At 42.7% G+C, this 25579-nt stretch overlaps 1 protein-coding gene across 2 annotated transcripts; it reads right to left on the bottom strand.

Annotated features, from left to right (window-relative positions):
• Nucleotides 1-4889: 4889 nt before the first annotated feature.
• VMAC (vimentin type intermediate filament associated coiled-coil protein) lies at nucleotides 4890-24044 on the bottom strand. 2 transcript variants are annotated; one of them, XM_033955731.1, is made up of 3 exons: nucleotides 23397-24044; nucleotides 22827-23096; nucleotides 4890-11608 (listed from the first exon to the last, which is right to left on the bottom strand). In XM_033955731.1, the coding sequence occupies exons 2-3, from the start codon at nucleotides 23015-23017 to the stop codon at nucleotides 11248-11250; spliced, it is 552 nt and encodes a 183-aa protein (XP_033811622.1). In that variant the 5' UTR covers nucleotides 23018-23096; nucleotides 23397-24044; the 3' UTR covers nucleotides 4890-11247. The 2 variants fall into 2 exon arrangements, with proteins under 2 accessions (XP_033811622.1, XP_033811620.1); XM_033955729.1 differs by having other exon boundaries at nucleotides 22827-23100; nucleotides 23397-24041.
• Nucleotides 24045-25579: the final 1535 nt, after the last annotated feature.

The following is a 25579-nucleotide window of genomic DNA, read 5'->3' as shown; positions in this document are numbered from 1 at the left end:
CTCTTCTCCAGTCCCCAGGAACCACTCCCATCTCCAAAGATTTGTTGAACAAATCTTTAATAGGATCCTCTCTGAGATTCCTTAATGTGCCTGTCAGTCCTGCCTTTTGGCTAGTAGTGGCTGATGAGAGAGAGCAGCAAACATCCCCCCCCCACACACATCTTTGGACAAGTAATCTTCATGGTGAACCAAGATTTGACCAGCCACCACTGGATAAGAGAGCCATACCTGAATTGCCTTCAGATTATAGGGGGCTGACTAGTTGCTTTTTTGCATATATGTTTTATCTTTATATATAAAACTTTCCCTTTCAGGAGCTGCAGGAAATGAGATCTTTGGAGAAATGATTTAACCAACCAACATATAGCCCCCATGAAGTCCTCCATTGCAGTCCTCAAGTTGGCTGAAATGCTCTAAAAAATCCTGTAAATGTGTTAATTTCAATCTTCCAACTTTCCAAGTTTATTCTATATTTGATATACCATCAGCGAGTACCTGATCGGTTTACAGGGTAAAATTACAATATAAATTATAAAAATTTAAATATACCAGTAGTTCTAAAAAAAAAAAAAAAGGTCATTAACTAAGCATTTACATAATTAACGGACAGAAGATTTAGACTGGTTTCATACAAAAGGTAGTGGGGGTTAGGGTGGGAGAATAAAATACATCAAAGTAATAAAAAAAAAAAAAAAGGAAGGTGAAAAGGGGAGGAAAGGAAACAAAGAGGAGGGGGGTCGCTTCTTAAAAGTGGTTCAATTTCTTTCTTGATCAGAGGAGGGGTGGGAGAAGTGTTCTGGTCTCATGTTGAAAATGAGTCTTAGAATAAGAATGTTTTGAGTTTGCTCTTAAATTTGTCTAGAGATTCTTCTGATTGAATTTCAGGTGGGAGAGAATTCCAAAGTATGTGCGCTGTAGTGGAGAAGATCGTATTGCGAGTGTAGAAGGGTGTAGAAGAGTGTAGAAGGGAAATAGTCAGCAAGTTTTAGTTTGTGGATATTAAGGCTCTTGGATTGGAATAAGGGATAAGATATTTGTCCAAAAAAGATGAACAATGAGTAAGTTTGATTTTGAAGGCAAGTAAGAGTATCTTATATGTTGTTCAATGTTATTGGTAGCCAGTTAGCTTCATGAAGTAGAGGTGTAACATGGTCATATTTACTTGCCTTATATAAGAGTTTAATGGCAATATTTTGAATCAATTGTAATCTGCAGGTTTCTTTCTGAGTGATGCCACGATAGAATGAGTTGTAGTAATCGATTTGTGAAATGATCAGGGAATAGATCAGAATTTGAATAGAAGAGGGATGGAGAATGGAGGTTACTGAGCAAATTAGTCAGTTTGTAGAAGCATTTTTGGGTTAAAGCACTGATTTGGTGATGGTAGTTGAGGTCTTTGTCTAGGATGATTCCTAGAATTTTAATTTTAGATTCAATTTGCATTGGATGGGACTCGATACAGATTGAATAATTTAAATTAGCTTTGATGTTGGTTGAGAATAATATGGCTCTGGATTTTGATATATTTAGGCAAAGTTTATTGTCCCTAATCCAGGAGCTGATTTTGTCCAATTTGGTGTTTATTTCCATTATTTCAGTATTATTCATTGCATAGTAGTAACTACAAACAATCTCATGTGTTACTCAGGTGTCTCATTTATGGAGTTTGCTATTGTTAACAATCCAAAATAAAGAGAGTTTTAAAAATATATACTCGAAGTGTTGTAGAATCAACATTAGCATTAATTTTAATGTTTAATACTCAGTCTGAACTAGGTCAAGGTGGTTTAAAAAATTAGTAGTATGTGTATGCTTGAAATCTATTGGTGGCCCTTAGAACTTTTTCTTATTCACACTTCAGCCCTTTACATGAAAAAGGTTGGAGACCACTGCTCTAGGAGCACCGTAACTGCATATTGTGGTTAGAACTGTCCCACTTAGTGTATTTTACTTTCTTTGATAGTGGTCTTCCCTGTTTTTCCAGCTGGGCCAATAAAATGTTCTTGTATGGCACTGTAAGCTAGTGACATTCCTAGAGCTTTCCAGTCACCCAGTTCCAAGGAGAGTTCTTTTTACTCAGTCCTTGTTTTTAACTTGTATCCTAAAGCAATAATTTGCAATCCCTATTTCTACCTTTTTTGAAATCAGTGTTAAATTCCATACCGCACAAGGATACTCGTAGGAGTGTCAGAAAACCAGCACTGGTCTAAAATCCCCTTTCTAGAACAAAATAACTTGGTTTCTCTGCACTTCATCTCTACCACTCTCTCAAATTTTCTCCCACTTTGTCCTACCAGTTTCACTGTCTTAACTCCCTCAAAGCTATCCCATCATTCTCTGTCTTAACCCTCTTTCCCATCCCTGCCAGAAAATCTCTGAAACTGTGAAGGCCCCTTTCCTTATTTCTACTGGATATAACAGCTGTCACCCTTCCCCTGGCTTGTTAATTCCAGTTAGATCCCTTCCTCTGTTTTGTTGCTGTGCGAGGCACCTGCAGACTGCTGGAATGTGTTGTCTCCTTTTGGTTCACATGGGACTGATCTGATCTACGTAAATTGATGTTGCTGTCTTTAACTAAAAAAAAAGAAAAGAAACACACACAATCATGATCTTATAAAGAATGGGAGTAGTCTCAATTGGATGCATATACAAATCACAAAAATAAAATATTTCACTTTTATTTTATTAAGGGAAATTAGTAACACATCAGTAAAAATATGGGGTACACATTCTTTATTTTGGTATAAATATATTGCATATCTTTCCCAGAAAGGCCGTGGAATGGCTTCATGAATTATTTCTTTCTGTGCTTCCCAAATTGTAAAATGGAATATTTCACCTTAAATTTAATATCACTTTGAGGAACGGTGTCACTCAGAGAGTCTCATATAAAACAACTGCAAATATATAGGTCTATCTGTATAGAAAAATAACAAGTTACCTAGAGAGCATTGCACATAGCCTTAACTAGAGGTTACATATTATCTCACTTCATAAAAAAAAAATTAGGAAGAAAACCTGAACAACCATAAAGATTAAACAATCTCAGGACATTTCTGAAGTGTTACAATCCCAAGAGCTGCCAAATTAATCCCATTTCCAGGAGGCAGATTATTTTTGACTAGACCTGATTTTTAAACTTATATTCTACAGCAGTGTGATATTTGTAATCCCTGATTCTACCCATTGAAATCAAAGCTGCAAGTGCCTTAGAAGAGTAGCCTGTGGGTTAGTGCAGCAGACTGAGATCTTGAGATCTGAGATCCCACTGCAGCTCCTTTTGACCCTGGGCAAGTCACTTAACCCTCCATTGCCCCAGATATATAAAAAAAAAGCAGCTTAAATTGTGAGCTCACTGGGGACAGAGAAAGTACCTGCATATAATGTGTATTGTGCTGTATACATCTAGTAGTAGTTCCAGTGCAATAGGGATGGTATGCTGAACCATAGGGTTATCCATCTGTGCTCGTGAACATAATGCAGAAGATGTCAATCACAGCTTTTTAACTGTTCTATCTTCAGTTTCTGCTAGTGCTGCCCAATTCATGATTCAATTCACTTTGGGTGAATCAATTCAAATCAATTTGTATTTTTTAAAAATCGGCCTTGCCGATTTGGGGCCCAACCCTCCTCCTCGCGCCACTAACCTAAAGCTGCTGCTTCAGCTCTTGGACAGTTTCTATCTCTGAGGCAGGAGACTGTGTTTCAGCGCTATAATAAGTAGTAGTAGAGACGCAGCAAAACCTGCACGAAACATCCATCCCACTCACTGGAAGCAGATGTCTACCGATGGAAAATCGGGGAAGACTCGATACGCTTGTGGATGAGCTGCAGCTTCAGCTCCGAACTCCTTCTGCTCATTTCTGCATGCGAGGAAACGCCTACACTGCCGCGAAGGAAGCTAGAGCCCGGGGCTACAAGCGCGTAGACACGATCAAAGGGAAGGGGTGGTGTGCAGACGAATGTAGGCTCTAGCGTGGGTGCAAAGTCAAAGCTAATAGGCTGAAGAGCAGAGAGGAGGGCTGTCTAAAACCAAGCTGCCAAGTCACTCAAGTGCAGCAAGCAGAGGCTTTCTGACCTTTACGTCCCAAAGCAGTGAGTGATTTGGCCCTTTGACATCAGTGTGCCCAACTACAGAGGAAAAGCTTCAGGGCAGCGCTGGAAGCTTGTGAGAATGACTATCATGCTTGGGCCCCTCTGAACAAGAAGAGTGAAAGACCGGGAAGGTGAGGGGAATGGAGGGAGAGGGACAGAAGGGGAAGAGATGCCTGGACCATGGGGCCCCCTGGAGCTGTTTTAAGTTAGCCCGGGGGAGGGGGGATAGAGATACTGGATAGGAGGGTAGTTGGGAAGGGAAAGAGAGAGCTGGTTGACCCTGGGGTGGTGGGGAAGGAGGGAGAAATGCTGGATGAAAGGGTAGTTGAGAAAAGGAGAGATGGTGGATCTGGGGATGGCCCATCGCTGCAGCTGCGGGGATGGAGATGAAAAAAAAGAAAGATGCCAGACCTCCGGGGGAAGGAAGGGAAATGGAAGGGGAGGACAGAGATGGAAGATGGATGGTTAGCATGGAGAAAGAAGGAGTCCCTAACAAGCAAGTTATCAGAAGTCAACCAAAGCCTGGGACCATGATTTGAATAATGACCAGATAGCAAAAGGGATAAAAAATAATTTTATTTTCTGTTTTGTGATTACATGTCAGATTTGATATGTGTATCCTGCCAGAGTTGGTGTTAGACCGCGAACATGAGCTATGATTTAACAGAGAGGGGAAAAGTCTTATTTGTTTGTTTATTTTGTTTACACCACAGCACCAGTGTGGGTAGGAGAGGGTGAAGAGTCTATAAAAGAGGTGAAGAGGCTATAAAATAAACCTACCAGGATGTTTTGAAAAAACACCTAATTGGGCAGGAAAATCGAATTGAAAATTCGATTCAATAGGCTGAATCGAATCAAATTTTTTTTCCTGAATCGGGTAGCACAAGGCTCTGCTGCCCCCTTCAGTTCTTCCTTATTCAAGCTAGTATGAAGGTGTCTCTCCAATCTGCTCCATTTATTTCTTTATTGTTTTGCGTTGTCTTTTTCAGTTTTTCAGCTTGTTCAAGGATTTTTTGCATGGCTTTAAGGGACTGCTTTGCCTGCTTGGAGGGGAGCAGATGTGTAAGTTTGCAGCTGGCAGGTGTATCCTTTGGGGATCTGTACAGCCAACCTGAAGATTTGTGGAGCTCAGTGTTCTGGACTCTCAGCTCTTGCTCGCTTCCTTGATTTGGTCAGGAGCTTGAGCACAAGCTGTATGGCAGCAATAGCGGTCATTCAGAGCACTCAAGGTGCTGGCTGCAACTAGGCCTCCCTCACTTTTCTGTGTTGTGCGTCACAGCCTGGGGAGTAGAGGATCAGTTCAACTAAGGTCCGACTGGCAGCTCGAAGATCTTGGTACGGCAGCTGACCAGTGGCTTGAGGCAGAGAAGCCCTCCAGATCCAGCTACACTTTAGAGGTGAAGCAAGCTACAGCACCATTTCCCTAGCACATGGTCTGTCATTATAGGCTGTGAAAGCCTATGGGGAAAATCGGGGGAGAGAGGAATGGCGCCTTGAAAACTGTGTTCCGGCGGTTTATTGATAGGCTGAAACTACAAGCCATTTGGCACTGCATCGACTTCAGTCTTTGCTAGAGGGCAAAGCAGTTTTCTCTGACAATGTCACCAACAGTGCTCTGCTCTGGCAGGAGGCAAAAACATTGTTCTGTTGGGCAGAAACACACCTGCAGATGATCTCTGCGATGCACGAGGCTGGGGTGGACAATATTCAGGCGGATTAACTTAGATGGACATTAGACCCGGGAGAGGTTGTTGTCCCTGAAGGCGTTCCAGGCCATTGTGAGACTATGGGATCATCTAATGTACGACTTCATAGCGACTGTAAAGAACAAAAAAGTGACTTGTTTGTTTAGCTGAAAATGTGAACCCGGAAGTGCAGAGCTAGACACTATGGTTCAACCATGGCCAGAGACTAGGCTACTGTACATGTTCTCGTGATCTGCCGAACATCAAATCACCCAGGAACAGTAGTTCTTGTAGCACAAGATTGGCCCAGGCACCCATGGTATGCAGATCTTGTACTACAAGAGCAAAGTCTCAGATTCCAGGGGCTGATTGCCCTAAAAGATTCGGGATGCTTTGGTCTTATGGCATGGCTCGGCTCTTGAGCACACAGTGCTAGTCCAAAAAGAATATTCAGAAGTTGTCATTGCTACTCTCCTTAGAGCGAAAAAGCCAACAATAGTTTCATCGTATAGCATGGGAGATTTTTTAGTGCTGGTACAGCAGAGAAAAATTAGAGCTCAGCAATGCCCCAATCTCGTCAGTATTGGCATTCCTTCAAGATGGTCTTGACAAGGGATTGGCAGTTGGCATCCCTTAAAGTTCAACTAACTGGGCTCTCATATTTCTGGGGCCGAGAAAAGGGCTTTGCTAGCACCCATCCGGACATTTTCCAAGTTTATTTAGGATTTGATGAATCACTTTATCAAACTTTAAAGCGATGTACATAGCTAAAATTCATACAGCTTTCAGGGGGACAAACATACCACATTTAACCATAAACCAGACTTACGCATAAGGAGAAAAGAGGGAAAGAAATACAATATTTTGAAGAAAATAAGACAAAAAGGGATGAACAAAAGGAAGGGTAACAATAATAAAGTAAATTCTCATGGCAGATCCTAGAGAAAGAATCAAGACAAGAATACTATCAATTGAAAGCATCTTTAAAAATAAAGCCTTTCAACTTACACTTGAATCGTTCTAGCATGCGTTCTTCCCTTAGATGAATGGGAAGAGAGTTCTACAGTTGCGGGGCTGTTATAGAGAAGATATATTGTCGACGCGTATTGATGACCTTAAGAGAAGGAACTGAAAGTAAACGCTGATCAGTAGACCTAAGGATTCTTGTAGGGGCGTAAGGAATTAAGAGCTTATCGATAAAAGCTTGGGTTTTGAGAAGAAGGCATTTAAAGGTTAATAGACATGTTTTATAGGAAATTCTGTAAGTAACAGGAAGCCAATGTGCTTCTTTGAGAAGCGGCGAGACATGATCAAATTTTTTTGCTTTCATGATAAGTTTTATTGAAACATTTTGAATAATTTGAAGTTGTCATTTCTTTTTTTGCAATTCCTATGAAAAGGGCATTGCAGTAAACAACTTTTGAGATCACCAAAAATGTATTAATATATTCAGAGATGTAGGTTCTAAGAATTTCAAAACAGAGCATATTTGATGTAATCAGAAAAACAGAGATTTAACAACACTGTTAATATGCTCATGAAATGACAGCTTTTGATTGAAAATCACTCCTAAGATCTTAATTGAGTTGACTGTCTTTAGCGTATTACCTTTGAGGGTAATGGAGAAACTAGAATTTGGACTGTATTTTCATGGGAAAAGCATTAACTTTGATTTTCAGGTTCTTGAAATGTGCCTGAGACTATAGTCGTCAATTCGAGACTCGTTTCCATCCTGGAATCTTAATGTAGTCTTAGACTCAGCAGGGCTCTATATAAGCCCTTATAGGAAGCCTCCCTCATGGATCTATTGCTCAAAGCAGTTTTCTTGGTGGAAATTACATCTGCCAGGAGAGTCTCAGAATTGAAGGCACTGTCATGCAGAGAGCCTTTCCTGAGTATCATGGAAGAGGGAGTGATCTTGCATACAGTTCCCTCCTTACCAAAAGTTGTTTCAGCATTTCATGTCAACCAAGAGGTTAGGTTGCCAGCATTTCATCCCACAGGATCCAAGAAGAAAGACAAGGCCTTATAGGCTTTGGACATCAGGAGAGTCCTATTGTGTTACCTGGAGGTGACTACTGAGTTTCGTCTCTCAGATCATGTTTTCATGTTAACCAATCAGGTAAGACAAGGCAGACACGCTTCCAAGGCCACCATCTCTAGATGGATTCATAACTATATCCTTTACATATATTGGTTGTGGCATACAGCTGTCTATCTCAATAAAGGCACATTCGACAAGAGGAGTGGCCTCCTCTTGGGCGGAAGCACGGACAATTCCATCCGAGATCGGCAACTGGGTTCTCCCTTCATAACTTCACCAAATTCTACAGGATGGACATAGCAGCACAGGATGCTGCTTTTGGGTTCTCAGTACTATAAACAGGTTCATCTATCCCACCCTAGATTTTGGGGACTGCTTAGATACATCCCTATGGTTCAGTATACCATCCCTATTGCACTGGAAAAAGAGATTAGGTTCTTACCTTGATAATATATTTTCCAGTAGTTAGAGATAGTATGCTGAACCTCCTGCCCAGCAATTTATCTTATGCGCCTGCTTTCTGACTCAAGCTTAATAGTCGGCTCCATAGCTAAGATTTTACTGTCAGTCAGACTATTGTGTTAGGAAGAGAATTGTATGTAGGATTACAAGGAAAGAATGATTACGCTCCATAAATGTTTAGGATGTTTGTTTCTTGTTTAACTTGTATTTTCTTGAATTCATTGTTCGGCTCAGAGGCTTGCTAATGTTTTAGCTACATTACTGTTTTAAATTAATCTGAGCAGACCAGACATCTAGTTTCAGAGAATTGCCTATATTTCTCTTTCTCCTGTCTTTTGTAGGGCTGTCTTCATCTTTGGTACGAACTGGAGGAGTCAGCAGAAACCATGGCGGAGTAGGATTTGAAAATCCATGATTGACATCTTCTGCAGTATGCTGGTGAGCACCGATGCCACGATGGTTCAGCATACCATCCCTATCTACTGAAAAAGATATTATCATGGTAAAAACATAATCTCTCTTTAGCAGTATAAAGTTGTCAGAAATCTAGGACTAACCTAATATCTCCCTCCTGGACTTGAGTAATTTGGAAACTTTGCAATCCTGGGACATTTCTGAACTGTTTGTTCAGTCTAAGGCTCTCTGCAAGTACCTGCTTGTGCTTGGAACTAGCCAGACTAGGGTTTTTATGGACACGTGTGTGCAAGGAAGTCTATGAGTTTTGAAGGAATCTGAAATAATTTTGTGAACCAGCATTTGGAAGACCAGGAGGTATGTGGCCTGAGATTTTCCCTTCCCCCTCCCACTTTAGAGCAACAGATCAAAAATCTAGTCCTTAAGGGATACCTGTCCAATCAGGTTTCCAGAATATTTGCAGTGAATATGTATGAGATAGAGATTTGCATCCAAAAATACAGTGCCTGCAAATCTCTATCAACCTGACTGGCTGAAAGTCCCCAGACGAGGTTTAGGAACCAATGACTTAGAATATATAGTCTGAAAATCACTCCCTTATTTAGTGTTTTGCTTAACTGCTATCAGGAAATAGAATAGCTGCTGAATTTCTAGCTTATAAAAATCTCATTTTTATTACTTCATTCAAAAATTAAAGGACACTTCTAAGACTGTAGACACTTCTGTCTATTGCCCTGATCCTTTTTGATTGGATTTCAGGCCTGGGGTCCAGTTCCTGTGCAAGACTCAAGTTTCCTTGTCCTCAAACCATTTCTCTCCTAGAATGTCTCCTCCCTGCTTTGATCACCTGCTGTAATAGAATATCGTAGTAGTGTTGAAGGTAGAAAGCTGGGGTTTGCACTCAAGAGTCTAAGCACAGGTGGAGAGGGCACATTACATATAGTGCCTTAATTCTTCCAGTTTCTGTCTGAAGTGGCAGCTTTTGAGAAAAAAAACTAATAAGAAAGAGGCAGGCTGTCCATACATACCATGCTGGGCAATAAATCTTGACATTTGGTGAAAGTGATTGATATCATATATACTTCACAAAACAATCAGAAATTGTATTGGTTTATCATCAGTCTATCATATTCACCTACAATGTGGCACTGTTATATTTTGATCTTCTTCTAAATTGTATTTGACTCCATTTTAGACTGAGCTCACCCATCCTCAGAGCACTAGTGGTAATTTATTGCCTTTGTTGATGTCACTGTGCTGATGCTTGGTATAAACTATAGTGTTGTAGAGTAGGTAGATACAGTCTTTGTCATTGCCTACAGTACAAAAGAATCTTGTACTTTTTATCACAGTATTTATCAGTTCTATGGACTATTGCCTGGTTCAGCAGACAGATCGCTTCACCCATATCCAACAAGTCACCAAAATCAGTAGTTGTTCCCATTCTCTCTCTTTTTGGACTTGTCCCTGTGACAGCACTTAGAATAATGTTAGAATAATGCAGTATGATGTGCTTGGAAGCACATCAAACCAACCTCTCCCTCCCCATTTTATTGCTCTTTAAATTTAAAGATTTGTCAAATGAGGTATTCACAAATTATCAAACAGCCCTGAAAGCCAAGGAAAGGATTTTCTTTGGCATCCATTAGTTTGCTTCTAGAGCTCAGGACATCCAGTCCCGATGAAGGCCTCAAGCATGCATAGGGAACATGAAGGTAGCAGGGATAGTGCAACTGAATACACATTACTCTAGACACAAACCTTAAGCCATGGGTGTGTGTATGTGTGCTAAGAGAACAGTGGGGAGAGTCTGGAGGATGAAGAGAGTTATAGTGCATATAAAGATGAACCCTTCCAATCCCACAAAGTGAATACCATCCAAACCATTTCAAAAAAGAAAAGACAAGATCCAGCAGGGGTTAGAGGTCAGCTGGATACAAGGCACCTAGAAGAAAGTCCTGACATTTCAGAAACAGTAACCTTACTTTAAAGTTTCCTGTCCAGGGTATGCAATGCTAACATACATCCTAAGGAGTGAATTTCAACATAGCAGGTCAGAGACCATGGATCTGATCCTTGGAAAGTGATGGTGCTATATATATACTCCACAATGCTGTTCATATATTTTTAAGGGCACATGGAGGTAAAGCAGAACCTTCTAAGAGAGGGTTGGTATCTCCAGCACCAGCTACTTCTTTATAGAGAATGGCCAAGCACTTTTGAGTGGTTGCTAGTTTAAAAGCAAAATGGGGACAAAGTTCTCTTTGTATATAAGCAGTGCATGCGACCCACCATCTGGAGCTCTAGCAAGTATACCTTCCACAGGAAAGCCAGGAATCTCTCAGCTGCTTCAGAAGATTGAGATTCTAATTTTCTCCTTCTAAACCACTCTGGAAAACGAGCCTTTAAGTAAGGGTCTATTCTGCGAGTCTAGGAAAAGCCTAAGCCTGTCCTTGACTTTCTGGTTTGGATCCGAGAGAAGCCTGAGAAGGTACAAGAATTTAGAAATTTTTTCAGAACATGAACCCTTCTTTACTGTGGTCCATCTCATACAGTGGTGCCGAAGAGAGACTTCTCCAGCTCAGGGTCATCCATTTCATCCTCACTGAGGGAAAATTCATGCTGGTTGTAGACTGGTTGGGCTAGGCCATTTGTCTCCAGCATAAACCCCTCATGAACCGGGAAAGATAAGTGGGGTTCAGTCCCTGGAAGTGCTGTGAGCTGCTCTCCTTCTGCCATGTCCGATAGCAGAGTGTCCAGCAGTGGGCGACGACGACAGATTTTGCTAAGGAGCTGACTTCGATGTTTCAGCTGTGAAACCAGGTCATCTTTCTCTTTAATCAGAGTCAGCAACTTCTGGATTGTCTCTTCAGACTTGGAGAGCTTCTCCTTCAGCTCAGCAATTTCTCTTCAATAAAGAAAAATCAGCTATGTGTTAAGGTCATTCACTTAGATTGCTTTATAAATTTAATTTCAAAGCTGCCAAGCCAGGGTTAATTTTCTCCCTTGTCACAGTTCATTGACTGTTCTGTTTGCTTTTGTAAGTAATAGTGAGAATGGGCATTTCTAAAAAGTGCAGTCAGACACTGCTGCACTGAAAGATCCATGTGTGCTTAACCTTGGAACCTTTAAACAATCTGAATTCAAAAAATACTACTAGAACATAAGCAGAATTTATATCAGCACACATCATTCCGTTTGAGTACCATGGGGCTCATAATCAAAAAGCCTAAAATGTCCAAAATACCACCTAAATCAGCACTTGGACATCCTAATTGCCGGGATGTCCAAGTGCCGATAATCAAAACCCGTTTCCAAGATATCTAACAAGACGTTTCTCCCGCTGTGTGTCCAGAGTCTTTGGACATGCTTAACTTGGACAACTTGTGATGATAATCGAACCTTTTCCAAGTCATCCTGGAGCTAGACTTGTTTTACAAGCATCTAAGTGCCACAAAGGTACACAAACTGACCAGTTGACCCCCACACTGCTCACTAATCCCCCCCCCCCCCTGAAATATCTGAATGAAATAGTATGTACATGTCTCTAAACAGCAGCACTTAGTATGGGAAAGCCTAGTAACCTTTTTCTTAAGTAACCTGATGGATGGGCTAGTCTAGTGAACCACAGAGAGGAAGACCCAGGCCCACTCTAACCATTACATTTATGGTGGAAAGTATGAGCCCACCAAAACCCTACTCTACTGCCATATAGGTGCTCTTGGGATGGTAGTAGGTTTTGGGGTCTAGTAGGTTTGGGGGAGTTTTGGAGGGATCACCATCAATTATAAGGGATATATGGTGAGATGTACTTCTGGCACTATTTATGTAAAGTTCACAGCAGTGTTCTCTTAAGATGTCCCACTGCTCTGTTGGCATGTCTTTGTGTCCAGTCCATCACAATGCTGGCCTTTCCCACAAACAAATGGTCTAGATTTGGACGTTTTTAAAGTGGATGTTTCTTTGGTCAAAAATGGGGTATAAAGTTAGGTGTCCTAACAGTTGGACATCTTGTTGGCCTAGACATCCAAGTATTAAAATAAAAAAGTATTTTTGGATGTCTAGTGCTTAGGCTTTCGAAAATTGATGTTTTGATGTTTCCAACTTTGGACATTTAGCGGGAAACATCCAAATTGGACTTAGACATCCTTTTTGAAAATGCCCTTCCATGCCTCTGTATGGATTTATGGTGCAACCATATCTTAGATTCTATTCTAGTCACCACATTTCAAAAAGGGTACAAAATGCCTAGAAAAGGTTTAGAGAATGGCTACAATAATAAGGGATATAGCATAACTCTAACAGGAAGAAAAACTGAACAGGTTAGAGCTCTTCAGATTGGAGCATAAATTAAAGAGGTGATATTTTAAAGGTTTATAACATTATAAGAACATACAAATTGCCATACTGGGACAGACGGAAGGTCCATCAAGCCCAGTATCCTGTTTCCAACAGTAACCAACCCAGGTCCCAAGTACCTAGCTAGATCCCAAGTAGTAAAACAGATTTTATGCAGCTTATCCTTGAATAAGAAGTGAATTTTCCCAAGCTATCTCAATAATGGCCTATGGACTTCTATTTAAGGAAATTATCCAAGCCTTTTTTAAATCCCATGTTCGCAGGGAATATTATGATATAGTACTAAGGTGGAACACTCCACGAAACCAACTGTAGCTGCAAATTTTAAAATAAACTGAAGAAAGATTTTTTTTTTCAGTACATGCACAATTAACTGTGGATTTGTTGATAAAGGATCTTGTCCAGGTACTTAATACAGCTAGATTTTAAAGACAAATTTCTAGTGGGAAAAGTCCATGAACAATTATTAGCCAGTACTTACTTCAAACAGTAACAAAGAATGTATTTACTTGTTAAGGTAGCCTAGGCACTTTCAAGTGACCTGAATCGGTCACTGTTGGAAACAGGATGATGGGTTTATTGTCCCATTAGTCTGATGCAACAGGGTTGACGGTCAGTCTAGTAGAGGTATGCAGGCTTAAAACCAATAAATCCCCAGGACCGGATGGCATCCATTCGAGGGTAATCAAGGAACTGAAAGGGACTATAGCTGAACTGCTCCAACTAATAGCCAAACTGTCGATCAAATCGGGAAGGATTCTGGAAGGCTGGAAAGTGACAAATGTTATGCCGATCTTCAAGAAAGGTTCGAGGGGAGAACCAGGAAACTACAGACCGGTGAGTCTGACTTCGGTACCGGGAAATATAAGAACATAAGAATTGCTGCTGCTAGGTCAGACCAGTGGTACATCATGCCCAGCAGTCCATTAGGTCAAAGACCAGTGCCCTAAGCCTAGCTTTACTTGCATACGTTCTGGTTCAGCAGGAACTTGTCTAACTTTATCTTGAATCGCTGGAGAGTGTTTTCTCCTATAACAGCCTCCGGAAGAGCGTTCCACTTTTCCACCACTCTCAGGGTGAAGAAGAACTTCCTTACGTTTGTACAGAATCTATCCCCTTTTAAATTTAGAGAGTGCTCTCTCGTTCTCTCTACCTTGGAAGTGGTGAATAACCTGTCTTTATCTACTAAGTCTATTCCCTTCATTATCTTGAATGTTTTGATCATGTCCCCTATCAGTCTCCTCTTTTCAAGGGAGAAGAGGCCCAGTTTCTCCAATCTCTCATTGTACGGCAACTCCTCCAGCCCCTTAACCATTTTAGTTGCTCTTCTCTGGATCTTTCGAGTAGTACCATGTCCTTCTTCATGTACGATGACCAGTGCTGGACGCAGTGTTCCAGGTGAGGGCATACCATGGCCTGGTACAGCAGCATGATAACCTTCTCTGAACTGTTTGTGATCCCCTTCTTGATCATTCCTAACATTCTGTTCGCCCTTTTCGCAGCCACCACGCATTGCACGGACGGCTTCATCGACTTGTCGACCAGTACTCCCAGGTCTCTTTCCTGGGAGGTCTCTCCGAGTACCGCACCAGACATCCTGTATTCGTGTATAAGATTTTTGTTACGAACATGCATCACCTTACACTTATCCACGTTAAACCTCATTTGCTATGTCGCGGCCCGTTTCTCAAGCGTGTTTATGTCACGTTGCAGGTCTTTGCAATCCTTCTGCATCTTCACCACTCTGAATAACTTCATATCGTCTGCAAATTTAATCACTTCTCTCGTCATACCAATTTCCAGGTCGTTTATAAATATGTTGAAGAGCATGGGTCCAAGCACCGAACCCTGCGGCACTCCACTCATGACGTTATTCCAGTCCGAGTATTGTCCATTTACCCCCAATCTCTGTTTCCTATCCGCCAACCAGTTTTTAATCCACATGAGTATTTCACCCTCGAGTCCATGGCTCGCAATTTTTCAAAGTAGTCATTCATGCAGGACCTTGTCAAACGTCTTCTGAAAATCCAGATATACAATGTCGACCAGCTTGCCCTTGTATAGCTACCTGTTTAATCCCTCGAAGAAGTGCAGCAAGTTCGTCAAGGAAGATCTTCCCTTTCTGAAGCTGTGCTAGCTGGTCCTCATCAAGGTGATCAATGATGCAGACCTTTATCAGCGCCTGTACCATCTTTTCCGGTACCAAGGTTAGACTCACCGGTCTGTAGTTTCCAGGATCTCTCCTTAAACCTTTCTTGAAAATCGGCGTGAAATTCGCCACTTTCCAGTCTTCCAGAACCTTCCCAAATTGATCGACAGATTGGCTATTAGTTGAAGCAGTTCAGCTATAGCCCCTTTCAGTTCCTTGATTACCCTCGGATGGATGCCATCCGGTCCCGAAGATTAATCATTTTTAAGCCTATCAATCTGCCTGCATACCTCTTCTAGACTGAACGTTAATCCTGTCAGTTTCCCGTCTTCGTTTCCTGCATATAGCCTGTCATCTTCCAGTATGTTGTGTATATCCTCTTCAGTAAATACAGATGCAAAAAATGTGTTCAGTTTGTCGGCGATGGCTTTGTCTTCCTTTAGCACTCCCTTTATTCCTTTGTCATCCAACAGCCCCACCGCTTCCTTCACGGGTCGTTTCCCCTTAATATATAAAAAAAATGGCTTGATGTTTTTTGCCTCTTTGGCTATTTTTTCCTCGTAATCTCTTTTGGCCCCTCTTACCACCTTAAGGCACCTGCTTTGATGATGATTGTGCTTTTTCCAGTTTTTGTCCGTTTTTGACCTTTTCCATTCCTTAAACAAAGTCTTCTTGTCTCTGATCACTTCCTTCACCGCTACCGTGAGCCACGCCAGTTCCTTGTTCTTTTTCCTCTTGGATCCCTTGGTGATATGTGGTATATATAGATTTTGCGCCTCAGTGATCGTGTCCTTGAAAAGGGACCATGCTTGCTCTAGCGTTCTTACAGTGCTTATCCTCTTCTTAATCTTCTTCCCCACCATGAGTCTCATCCCTTCGTAATTCCCTTTTCAGAAGTTCAGTGCCGTGGTCGACGTTCTGGATCAATGTTTTGCCCCCGTGTCCAGATCGAAGCAGATCATATTATGATCAGTTTCCCAGTGTCTCTTCTACGTCTACAGCTTGCACTGGTCCTTGCAGTCCAGAATTGCATTTCCTCTCGTATTTTCCTTGACAAGTTGTTCCAGGAAGCATAGAAACATAGAAAGATGATGGCAGAAAAGGGCTATAGCCCATCAAGTCTGCCCACTCTACTGACCCACCCCCTAAAGTCTATGCCCTAATGACCCAATTCCTTAATTTGACCCTCGTAGGGATCCCACATATGTATCCCATTTATTCTTAAAGTCTGGGACGCTGCTGGCCTCGATCACCTTCACAGCTTGTTCCAATGATCAATCAGTCTTTCCGTGAAGAAGTACTTCCTGGTGTCTCCATGAAATTTCCCGCCCCTGAGTTTGAGCGGATGCCCTCTTGTGGCCGATGGTCCTTTGAAAAAGAAAATATTATCGTCCACCTCGACATGTCCCTTGATGTACTTAAATGTCTCAATCATGTCTCCCCTCTCCCTATGTTCTTCGAGAGTGTAGAGCTGCAATTTGTTCAGTCTCTCTTCGTACGAGAGACCCTTGAGCCCCGAGATTATCCTGGTGGCCATTCGCTGAACCGATCCAATTCTGAGCACATCTTTACGGTAATGTGGCCTCCAGAACTGCACACAGTACTCCAGATGAGGTCTCACCATGGCTCGGTACAATGGCATTATGACTCAGGCTTCTGGCTGACAAAACTTCTATTGATACAACCCATCATCTGCCTTGCCTTAGATGAAGCCTTCTCCACTTGATGGGCAGTTTTCATGTCTGCGCTGATGATTACTCCTAAATCTTGTTCTGCTGAAGTCCTAGTTAAAGTTTCTCCATTCAAGGTGTAAGTTCTGCATGGATTTCCGCTTCCGAGGTGCATGACCTTACATTTCTTAGCGTTGAAGCCCAGCTGTCAGGTCGAGGACCAACTTTCCAATGTAAGCAGGTCCTGCACCATATTATCCTGTAAATTGCATTCACTTACTATATTACATAGTTTGGCGTCATCGGCGAATAATGTTATTTTACCTTGAAGCCCTTGAGTCAGATCCCCTATGAATATGTTGAAAAGGATTGGACCCAGGACTGAGCCCTGCAGCACTCCGCTGGTCACCTCCGATGTTTTAGAGAGGGTACCGTTAACCACCACCCTCTGAAGTAATGTAATGTAATGTAATGTAATTTATTTCTTATATACCGCTACATCCGTTAGGTTCTAAGCGGTTTACAGAAAATATACATTAAAATTAGAAATAAGAAAGGTACTTGAAAATTTCCCTTACTGTCCCGAAGGCTCACAATCTAACTAAAGTACCTGGAGGGTAATAGAGAAGTGAAAAGTAGAGATAGAGGAAAAATGAAAAATAAAAATAAACATTTTAACAAGACAGCATTGATATAAATACTTTGGAAGGTAGAAGAGAGGAGAGAAAGGAATAGATGCAGAAGGGGGAACCGTTGAACAGTAGAATTCTGGAGAAATTTAAATGATAGAAATAGAACAAAACAAAGACAAAAGGCAAAACAATAGATAAGATTAAAGATAAATCATAAGTTGGAAAGAAAAATAATATAAAACTTTGTCTTCAATCCACGGTTTCAGCGTCAGTGATGAAGTGGAGCAAGTAAGTTTAGGAGGAGCGATTGACGTTCCCAGAAAGGGCTTCTTCAGGGAAGAGACTTGGCTGACAGTCCCAGGATGCTTATGTCTCCTCCCCTGCGATGGTCTCCTATCCATGTATTCATTCCCAGACACACTGTCCGTGCCCCAGCCGCTCCAAGGAGGCTGCCCCAGATGAGGCTCACGGTGAATGCAGGATTTTCTCCTCTGCGGGAAAGCCGCCCGGAGATGATAGTCGATGTGTGCAGGCGCCGCTGTAGCTGAGGCTGACAGGGGACCCCTGCCCTGCTTTTCGGGCAAGCGATGATCAAACCGTCGTCGCCGAAGCCAGGTACGCAGGAGATAGGCAGAGGTGGCGAAAAACACTGCACCGACCACGGGGTGTTGAATCCGGATATTGGGGGTGAGGCGGAGCTTCCCCTGACCAAGGGATCGGCCATTTCCTGTCTCAGGCAGTTCGCTGAAGCCAGCGCTTCCTAGGCCCCCGCTGCCGCAGCTTGGCAGGTGACTCCCGGTGAGCTTCAAAGAGATCTTGGTTGTGGCTTGCAGATAGGCAACGGCGGCGGACGATGACGGCGGCAACACAACTGTTCAGCCCCAGCCTACCGCTGTGTTCGGGTCTCAGCCCCAGCTCGCCACGGTTCAGGCGACCGAAGTCACTCGGTCCCTGCTGTTGCTGCGGAGAACGACCCTCCACCAAAACCCCAGTCGCCACCAACCTCCAACCTCGACCACAGGAGAGGGCCACCCCGACTGTTGAATGCGTGTCAAACCATTAAGAAAAGACAGCGGGTTCCAAATTTAAAATAAGATCAACAAAAATTAGAAAAGAATGTTACAGGAGTATAAATGTATAAATGCAGATAAGAAAACCAAATTAAATAAAAGAAACCATCAAAAACATAACACAAACAAAGAAAAACGGCGGGAGGTACCACAATAGCAACCTAACCCGGCGCCATCTTAAAAAAAAAAAAAAAAAAAAGTCTGCCACTTAGCCAATCATTGACCCATGTAGTGTCTCTCCTAACCCCATCGATTTCATCTTGCTCAGCAGCCTGCGGTGTGGGACGCTGTCAAAAGCTTTGCTGAAGTCCAGGTACACGACGTCCAAAGACTCTCCCAGGTCCAGCTTTCTTGTTACCCAGTCAAAGAAGCTGATGAGGTTGGATTGGCAGGACCTACCCTTGGTGAATCCATGTTGGCTGGGATCCCATCGATTCCCCTCATTCAAGATCGTGTCTAATTTACGTTTAATTAGTGTTTCCATGAGCTTACACACTATTGATGTGAGACTCACCTGTCTATAATTTGCAGCCTCTGCCCTGCAACCCTTTTTATGCAGAGGAACGTTAGCTGTTTTCCAGTCCAAGGGAACTTTCCCCTTACTTAGGGAGAGATTGAAGAGCAAGGCCAACGGTTCCGCCAGGAACTCTCTGAGCATTCTTGGGTGCAAATTGTCCGGTCCCATGGCTTTGTTCACCTTGAGTCTTGTCAGTTCGCTGTAAACGTCACTTGGTGTGAATTCAAAATTCTGAAACGGGTCTTCCGCGCTTTGCTTTGCCTTCAACTGTGGACCATGTCCCTGTGCCTCGCAGTTGAAGACTGAGCAGAAGTATTTATTCAGTAGTTCGGCTTTATCGGAATCTGCTTCCACGTAATTTCCGTCCGGCATCCAGGAACTTGGTCTCCCTACTGCAGCCGGAGGTGCCTAGGTTCTGGTCTATGCCCGGATAATTGAAGTCACCCATGATAACTGTGCTGCCTCCCTTGCAATTGCATTTAATCTCATCCGTCATCTCTCCATCAATTTCTTCGGACTGCCCTGGGGGTCGGTAGTAGATGCTGATATTCATTTCCGTTCCTTTTGTCCCCAGAAGTTTGGCCAGTAGAGACTCGGTGCAAAGAATGGCCACCCGGATGGTCTCAGGACTCAAGGATCTACCATACGAAAAACGGCTTGACAAATTACAGCTATACTCGCTCGAGGAGCGCAGAGAGAGGGGGGACATGATCGAGACGTTCAAGTATCTTACGGGCCGCATCGAGGCGGAGGAAGATATCTTCTTTTTCAAGGGTCCCATGACAACAAGAGGGCATCCGTTGAAAATCAGGGGCAGGAAACTACGAGGTGACACCAGGAAATTCTTTTTCACTGAAAGAGTGGTTGATCGCTGGAATAGTCTTCCACTACAGGTGATTGAGGCCAGCAGCGTGCCTGATTTTAAGGCCAAATGGGATCAGCACATGGGATCTATTCACAGGGCAAAGGTAGGGGAGGGACATTAAGGTGGACAGACTAGATGGGCCGTGGGCCTTATCTGCCGTCTATTTCTATGTTTCTATGTTTCTACCTTATTTTTTGTTTCTGGCGTTTTCTCTCCAGTAGACTCAATTCCTTCTTTGATGTATAGGGCAATACCCCCACCTTATTGACCTACTCTGTCTCTGCGGTATAGCTTTTATCCCGGTAGCACAGTGTCCCACGCATTTTCATCGTTCCACCACGTTTCTGTGACGCCGATAATGTCAAGGTTATCTTTTTGTGCCATATCTTCCAATTCCCCCATCTTGTTTCTTAGGGTAGGAGTAAAGGGACACTACTCTGACTGAAAAGGGGTCACGAGTGGTGTCCCAGAGGGGTCAGTGCTGGGACCGCTGCTTTCAATATATTCATTAATGACCTTGATACAGGGACGAAGTGCGAACTCATAAAATTTGCGGACGACACAAAACTCTCCAGTAGGGTCAGAGCTGTTAAGGAATGCAAAGAACTATAAAGAGACCTGAACAAACTGAGTGAGTGGGCAAATAAATGGCAGATGAGCTTCAATGTAGAGAAATGTAAAGTCTTGCACATAGGGAAGGGGAACCCAATGTACAGCTACACGATGGGAGGGAGGGTACTGGGGGAAGGCAACCTAGAAAAAGATTTGGGGGTATTAGTGGATAAAACAATGAAGCCGGCGGCACAAGGTGCAGCGGCCTCAAAGAACGTGAACAGAAAGTTGGGCATTATCAAAAAAGGTATCACTACCAGAACGAAGCAAGTTATCCTGCCGCTGTATCGAGCGATGGTGCGACCACATCTGGAGTACTGCGTCCAGTACTGGTGCCGTACCTTAAGAAGGATATGGCGATACTCGAGAGGGTCCAGAGAAGAGCAACGAGGATGATAAAGGGCATGGAAAACCTCTCATATACTGAACGGCTGGAGAAGCTGGGGCTCTTTACCCTGGAAAAGTGGAGACTTAGAGGGGACATGATAGAGACTTATAAAATCATGAAAGGCATAGAGAAGGTGGAGAGAGACAGATTCTTCAGATTAGCGGGGACATCAAAAACAAGAGGACATCCAGAAAAATTGAAAGGAGACAGATTCAAAACGGATGCTAGGAAGTTCTTCTTCACTCAGAGGGTGGTGGACACCTGGAATGCGCTTCCAAGGGAGGTGATAGGACAGAGTACAATATTGGGTTTCAAAAAGGGATTGGATGACTTCCTGAAGGAAAAGGGGATTGCAGGGTATAGACAGAGGGCTACAATATCGGATATTAAATGAATAGGGAATAAACGTCTTGGGTAAAGGAGTACTTACAGGTCATGGACCTGGGGGGCCGCCGCGGGAGCAGACTGCTGGGCACGATGGACCCTTGGTCTGACCTAGCAGAGGCAATGCTTATGTTCTTAATAATAAACAGTAAATAAAAAAGTCAGGTTATCTCCTTTGTCCACAGCTCTTTTACCTAAGAAAGGGCAGCTCAGTTGGTGTCACTGGAATTTCAACTTGTGAAACCCAGGTTTGTACAAATGTCTAAGGTTGATGTTTCATGTTGTACAGCCTAACAGTATTCTTTCTTATCTCAATTCACTGCATGCTCTGAAGCAGTTTCTTGATGCTAGAAACATGTTATCAACCCTTTCACACAGAAGTGGTGCAGGTAGGTGCCTGAAGTGTTGATCTGGAAGGCACACTGCAGTTCTGCATAGATAAAAAGATGCTATATAAATCCAGGTTTAAAAGGGTACAGTACATTTCAAACAGGGAAAATACTAGTTGACTCGCCTGACAGAAACTGGATGGAATGAGTAAGAAGAGACATTGTCTTTTCCTAATGACAGTTGGATGGGAAGAAGTAGTGGGCTGAGAACAGGAACAATAAAATCTCACCGTGGCTCCTTGTGATTTTGGACAGTTGCCATTGCCTCAGGTACAAACTTAGGGCCCCCTTTTACATAGCTGTGGTTAGTGAGTCCCACGCAGCAAATGTGATGCAGCCCACTGTGAACCGCCTAGAAGTCGTAAAATTATGGCGGTATAGAAGAAATAAAGTTATTATTATTCAATGCCTGTGGGCTGTGTTGCATTTTCTGTGGAGGGTCTCACTACCCCAGCTTTGTAAAAGGAGCCCTTAACTGTAAGTCCTCCAAAGTCAGAAAATTACCATTTGTACCTGAATGTAACTCACATTGAGCTACTACTGAAAAAGTGCAAGTCCTTTCCTGATGAGATCCAGGTGGAAAAGAGATAGGGAAGAGGCTGCATAAAGATTGAGGAGGCGGAGGAGAAGAGTGCACATAAAAAAACTAATATCTGAAGGGTTTTATATCAAATTATGATTTTGCTAGGAATATTTTGTATTAGTTTTACCTTGTATATCTTATCCTGTTGGTGTGTTTTATTATACTTTAACAATTATATACATGGCTTTGATGTACTTGTAAAAGGTACATAGTTAATCGAATCATGCCATAAGGCAAACATTTTCAATTTGGTTTTGGGTTGACTGGCCTTTTTTCCCAACTTTTGACTTTTTTTCTGTTTGTTTCACTTGTTGAGTTTTTCACTTGGTTTTTTGTTTTGGTTTTTTTTAAAACATACATTAAAACTTTAATACATGCCAAAGACTTAACATGTATTAATTTGTAAGTTAAACATGTTAAATCAATGTTGTGCTCACTATATTTTTCAAGTTGCATTAACAACACTCCATCTTGATATCTTCCTACTGCAGGACACTAAAGTACTGACCTGTCCTTGCTCTCTGTGATCTCTCGCACTGCTATATGAAGTTGTTCATCCTTTCGGATTAGGCTCTCTGCCTGCTCTCTAACTGTGGTCTCCGCCGCCTCCAGACGTGCCTCCAGTTCTCCCACATGCCGATGGAGTGCCTCCAGATGGGCGTTCGCTTCCTTAATTTGCAGTGGTGTTAGCACAGACATGGCAAGGATCTGTATCCAGAGCCAACAGAGCTCAAGTCCCAGCTCCTCTCCAGAGAAATGGAGAAAATTCACTGAGATCCTGGCTGTCAGAACATAAAAGCACAATTACTATCAGCACAATGTCTTCCTTCATTAGCCTATTGCTTCATCTTTCTTTCCTTTACTATCACCTGGATACCCAATATGATTGCCATCTGTCACCTATTATGTGTCCATGCTCATTATCACAGACTCCCCATCACCAATGGCATGGATGTCTCACTCCCATCTCTACCTGTGTCTTTGTCTTATGAGTGTTTTATACTGCCTCAATCAATATAATGTACTCTTATTTTTCTCTTACCTGTGTGTCATTTCATTCTCCCCTACAGCACCTTACCTTTCCAGTCCAAACTGTGGTGTCTCGTTTTTCTTTCAGGCTGCAGCATGCATTGTTTTCTCTTCCTGTTGAACAGTACTGTAGTGGCTGCCCCTCACTGTCTTCGTTCTAGCAGGTCGTGATGTTGTTTCTTTTTTCCCTGGGTATTTCTCTCTGTCACAGTGCGGTGATGTATTTTCCCTCCCTGGTTATTTAGCAGGTAGCTTTTCTTCTCTCTCTACCAAAGTATAGTACGAGTCTCTCTGGTTACATAAGGGCCTTTCGCCTGCTTTTTTTCCACGGTGTGAAGTGTGTGTCTCCTCTCTCCCCTCTGTTTAGTTGTGGTATGGCTCACCCCCTACTTTACCAGGTGTGGTGATTCTTCTTTTCTAGACTGAAAGGTGACAACTGCACACAGGCCGAGCTTTCCCCTACCCCCACGCTCAGCTCCCAGCCCATTGGCTAACCTTGGAACTGACAGACTGCTGCTCAGTAGTTTCTCATTGGCGTTTCTCTTGACAATGTAATTCTTTGATTGGTCTGCTACAACCACTACTTCCTGTTTGTGCTGTAATCAATCAAAGGAAACTTTATTGGTATGGCAATTTGAACCTGGGTGGTTAAGTGTGTATTTGGAACTGGGGGTGGGATGGGGATGGTAGTAACGTTAAAAATTGCAAAAAATTCAAGGGCTCTGCCGATATTTTTTTTTCCAATATAAGGTCAGAGAAGTACAATAGTATTTTGCTGCAAGAGTTGTCGTTTCTTCTGTGTCCCGGAGGCTTTATACATTTTTTTCTGGATGCTCCTTTTGTAGGAAATCGAATTTTCTGTACCAGTTTTGCGAAACTTGCACCGCTTCTGCCTTTGGCTTTTGCACAGTACATAAGGAAATGTATTTCTGTTTCTATTCCGGCAAATCAAAGTCGTCAGTCGTCTGGTCTCTGTACCAGGATCTCAATACTGTAAGATCCTGGTTTTACGTTGTTCCGTCGTCAGCACTAGACTCTACCTTTATTTCCAATTTCTATCAGCTGTACGTCATGAATTTGACCTGGAATTCCTGTTTTTTCTTAAAAAGTAAAGGACGTAAACATCGTATTTCTATGGACTCAAAGATGTTATAAAGGTTAACAAAAATATTCAAAGGGAAATATATGCAGATACCTAGCAATTACTCACTTTAGCAGCAGCACCTATTATATTGAGGTTGAGAGGTGGTAGACAAGAGCAATATAAGGAAATTCTTTAGGGAGAGGGTGGTGGATGCCTGGAATGCGCTCCCGAGAGAGGTGGTGGAGATGAAAACGGTGACAGAGTTCAAAAAAGCGTGGGATGAATACAGAGGATCTAGAATCAGAAAATAATAGTAAATATTGAAGAACTAAGGCCAATACTGGGCAGACTTGCACGGTGTGTCTCTCTATATATCAGGGGTGTCCAACCTTTTGGCTTCCCTGGGCCGCATTGGACAAAAAAAAAAAAAAAAAATTCTGGGGCTGCACAAACACTAACACTAGCTGATGAGCAAAAAAAAAAAAAAAGGTTGAGCAGGTCCCAAATTTGTACTCACTAATATAGAAGATGTACATATCTAATAATAAACCCTCATAAAAAGCAGTCATACTTAACCTGACTGACTGATCCTCCATGTGCACCGCTGACAGTGGGAGCAGCCACAGGCTTCTGCATCCCCCCTCTGATGAGCAGGGATGTGCGCTCTTGGTTCTCCCATTCACTTCTATTACAGCTACCGTGAGCCTCTTCAGAGGTGAGCCTCATCAGAGTGGGGATGCTAAATCAGCTGTCAGCAGCGCATGTGAAGAATCAGGGTAAATATTACTGCTTTTTTGGCCTCCCATTTTGAGCTTAGGCTCCCTCAAAACAAACATCTAACCTGCTGTAGCTAGTAGGGATCCCCAAGCCTCACCAACTGTCGGCCACCTCCTCCCCCTCCAACTTCCCAAGTTCTGCAGCTGGCAGCAATATTGCAGAGCTGCTGCCTTTCCTCCCCCCCCCCCCCTTCATGGCTTTCATGCATGAAAGCAGGGGCAGTTTGAGGATATTGCCATTGGCTGCAAAGCTTGGAGATTTTGAGTTACCAGACTGGAGGAAGATGTCTTCAGTTGGCAGGGCTTGGGAATCCCCACTAGCTCAAGTATTTATAAATTGCACTCAGGCGGGGAGAATCTTTGGTGCCCATC

Source organism: Geotrypetes seraphini, chromosome 8 (genome assembly GCF_902459505.1).
Source record: "Geotrypetes seraphini chromosome 8, aGeoSer1.1, whole genome shotgun sequence".
Lineage (NCBI taxonomy): Eukaryota > Metazoa > Chordata > Amphibia > Gymnophiona > Dermophiidae > Geotrypetes > Geotrypetes seraphini.
Note: the sequence above shows the minus strand (reverse complement) of the source record. Positions and strands in the feature narration are given on the sequence as shown.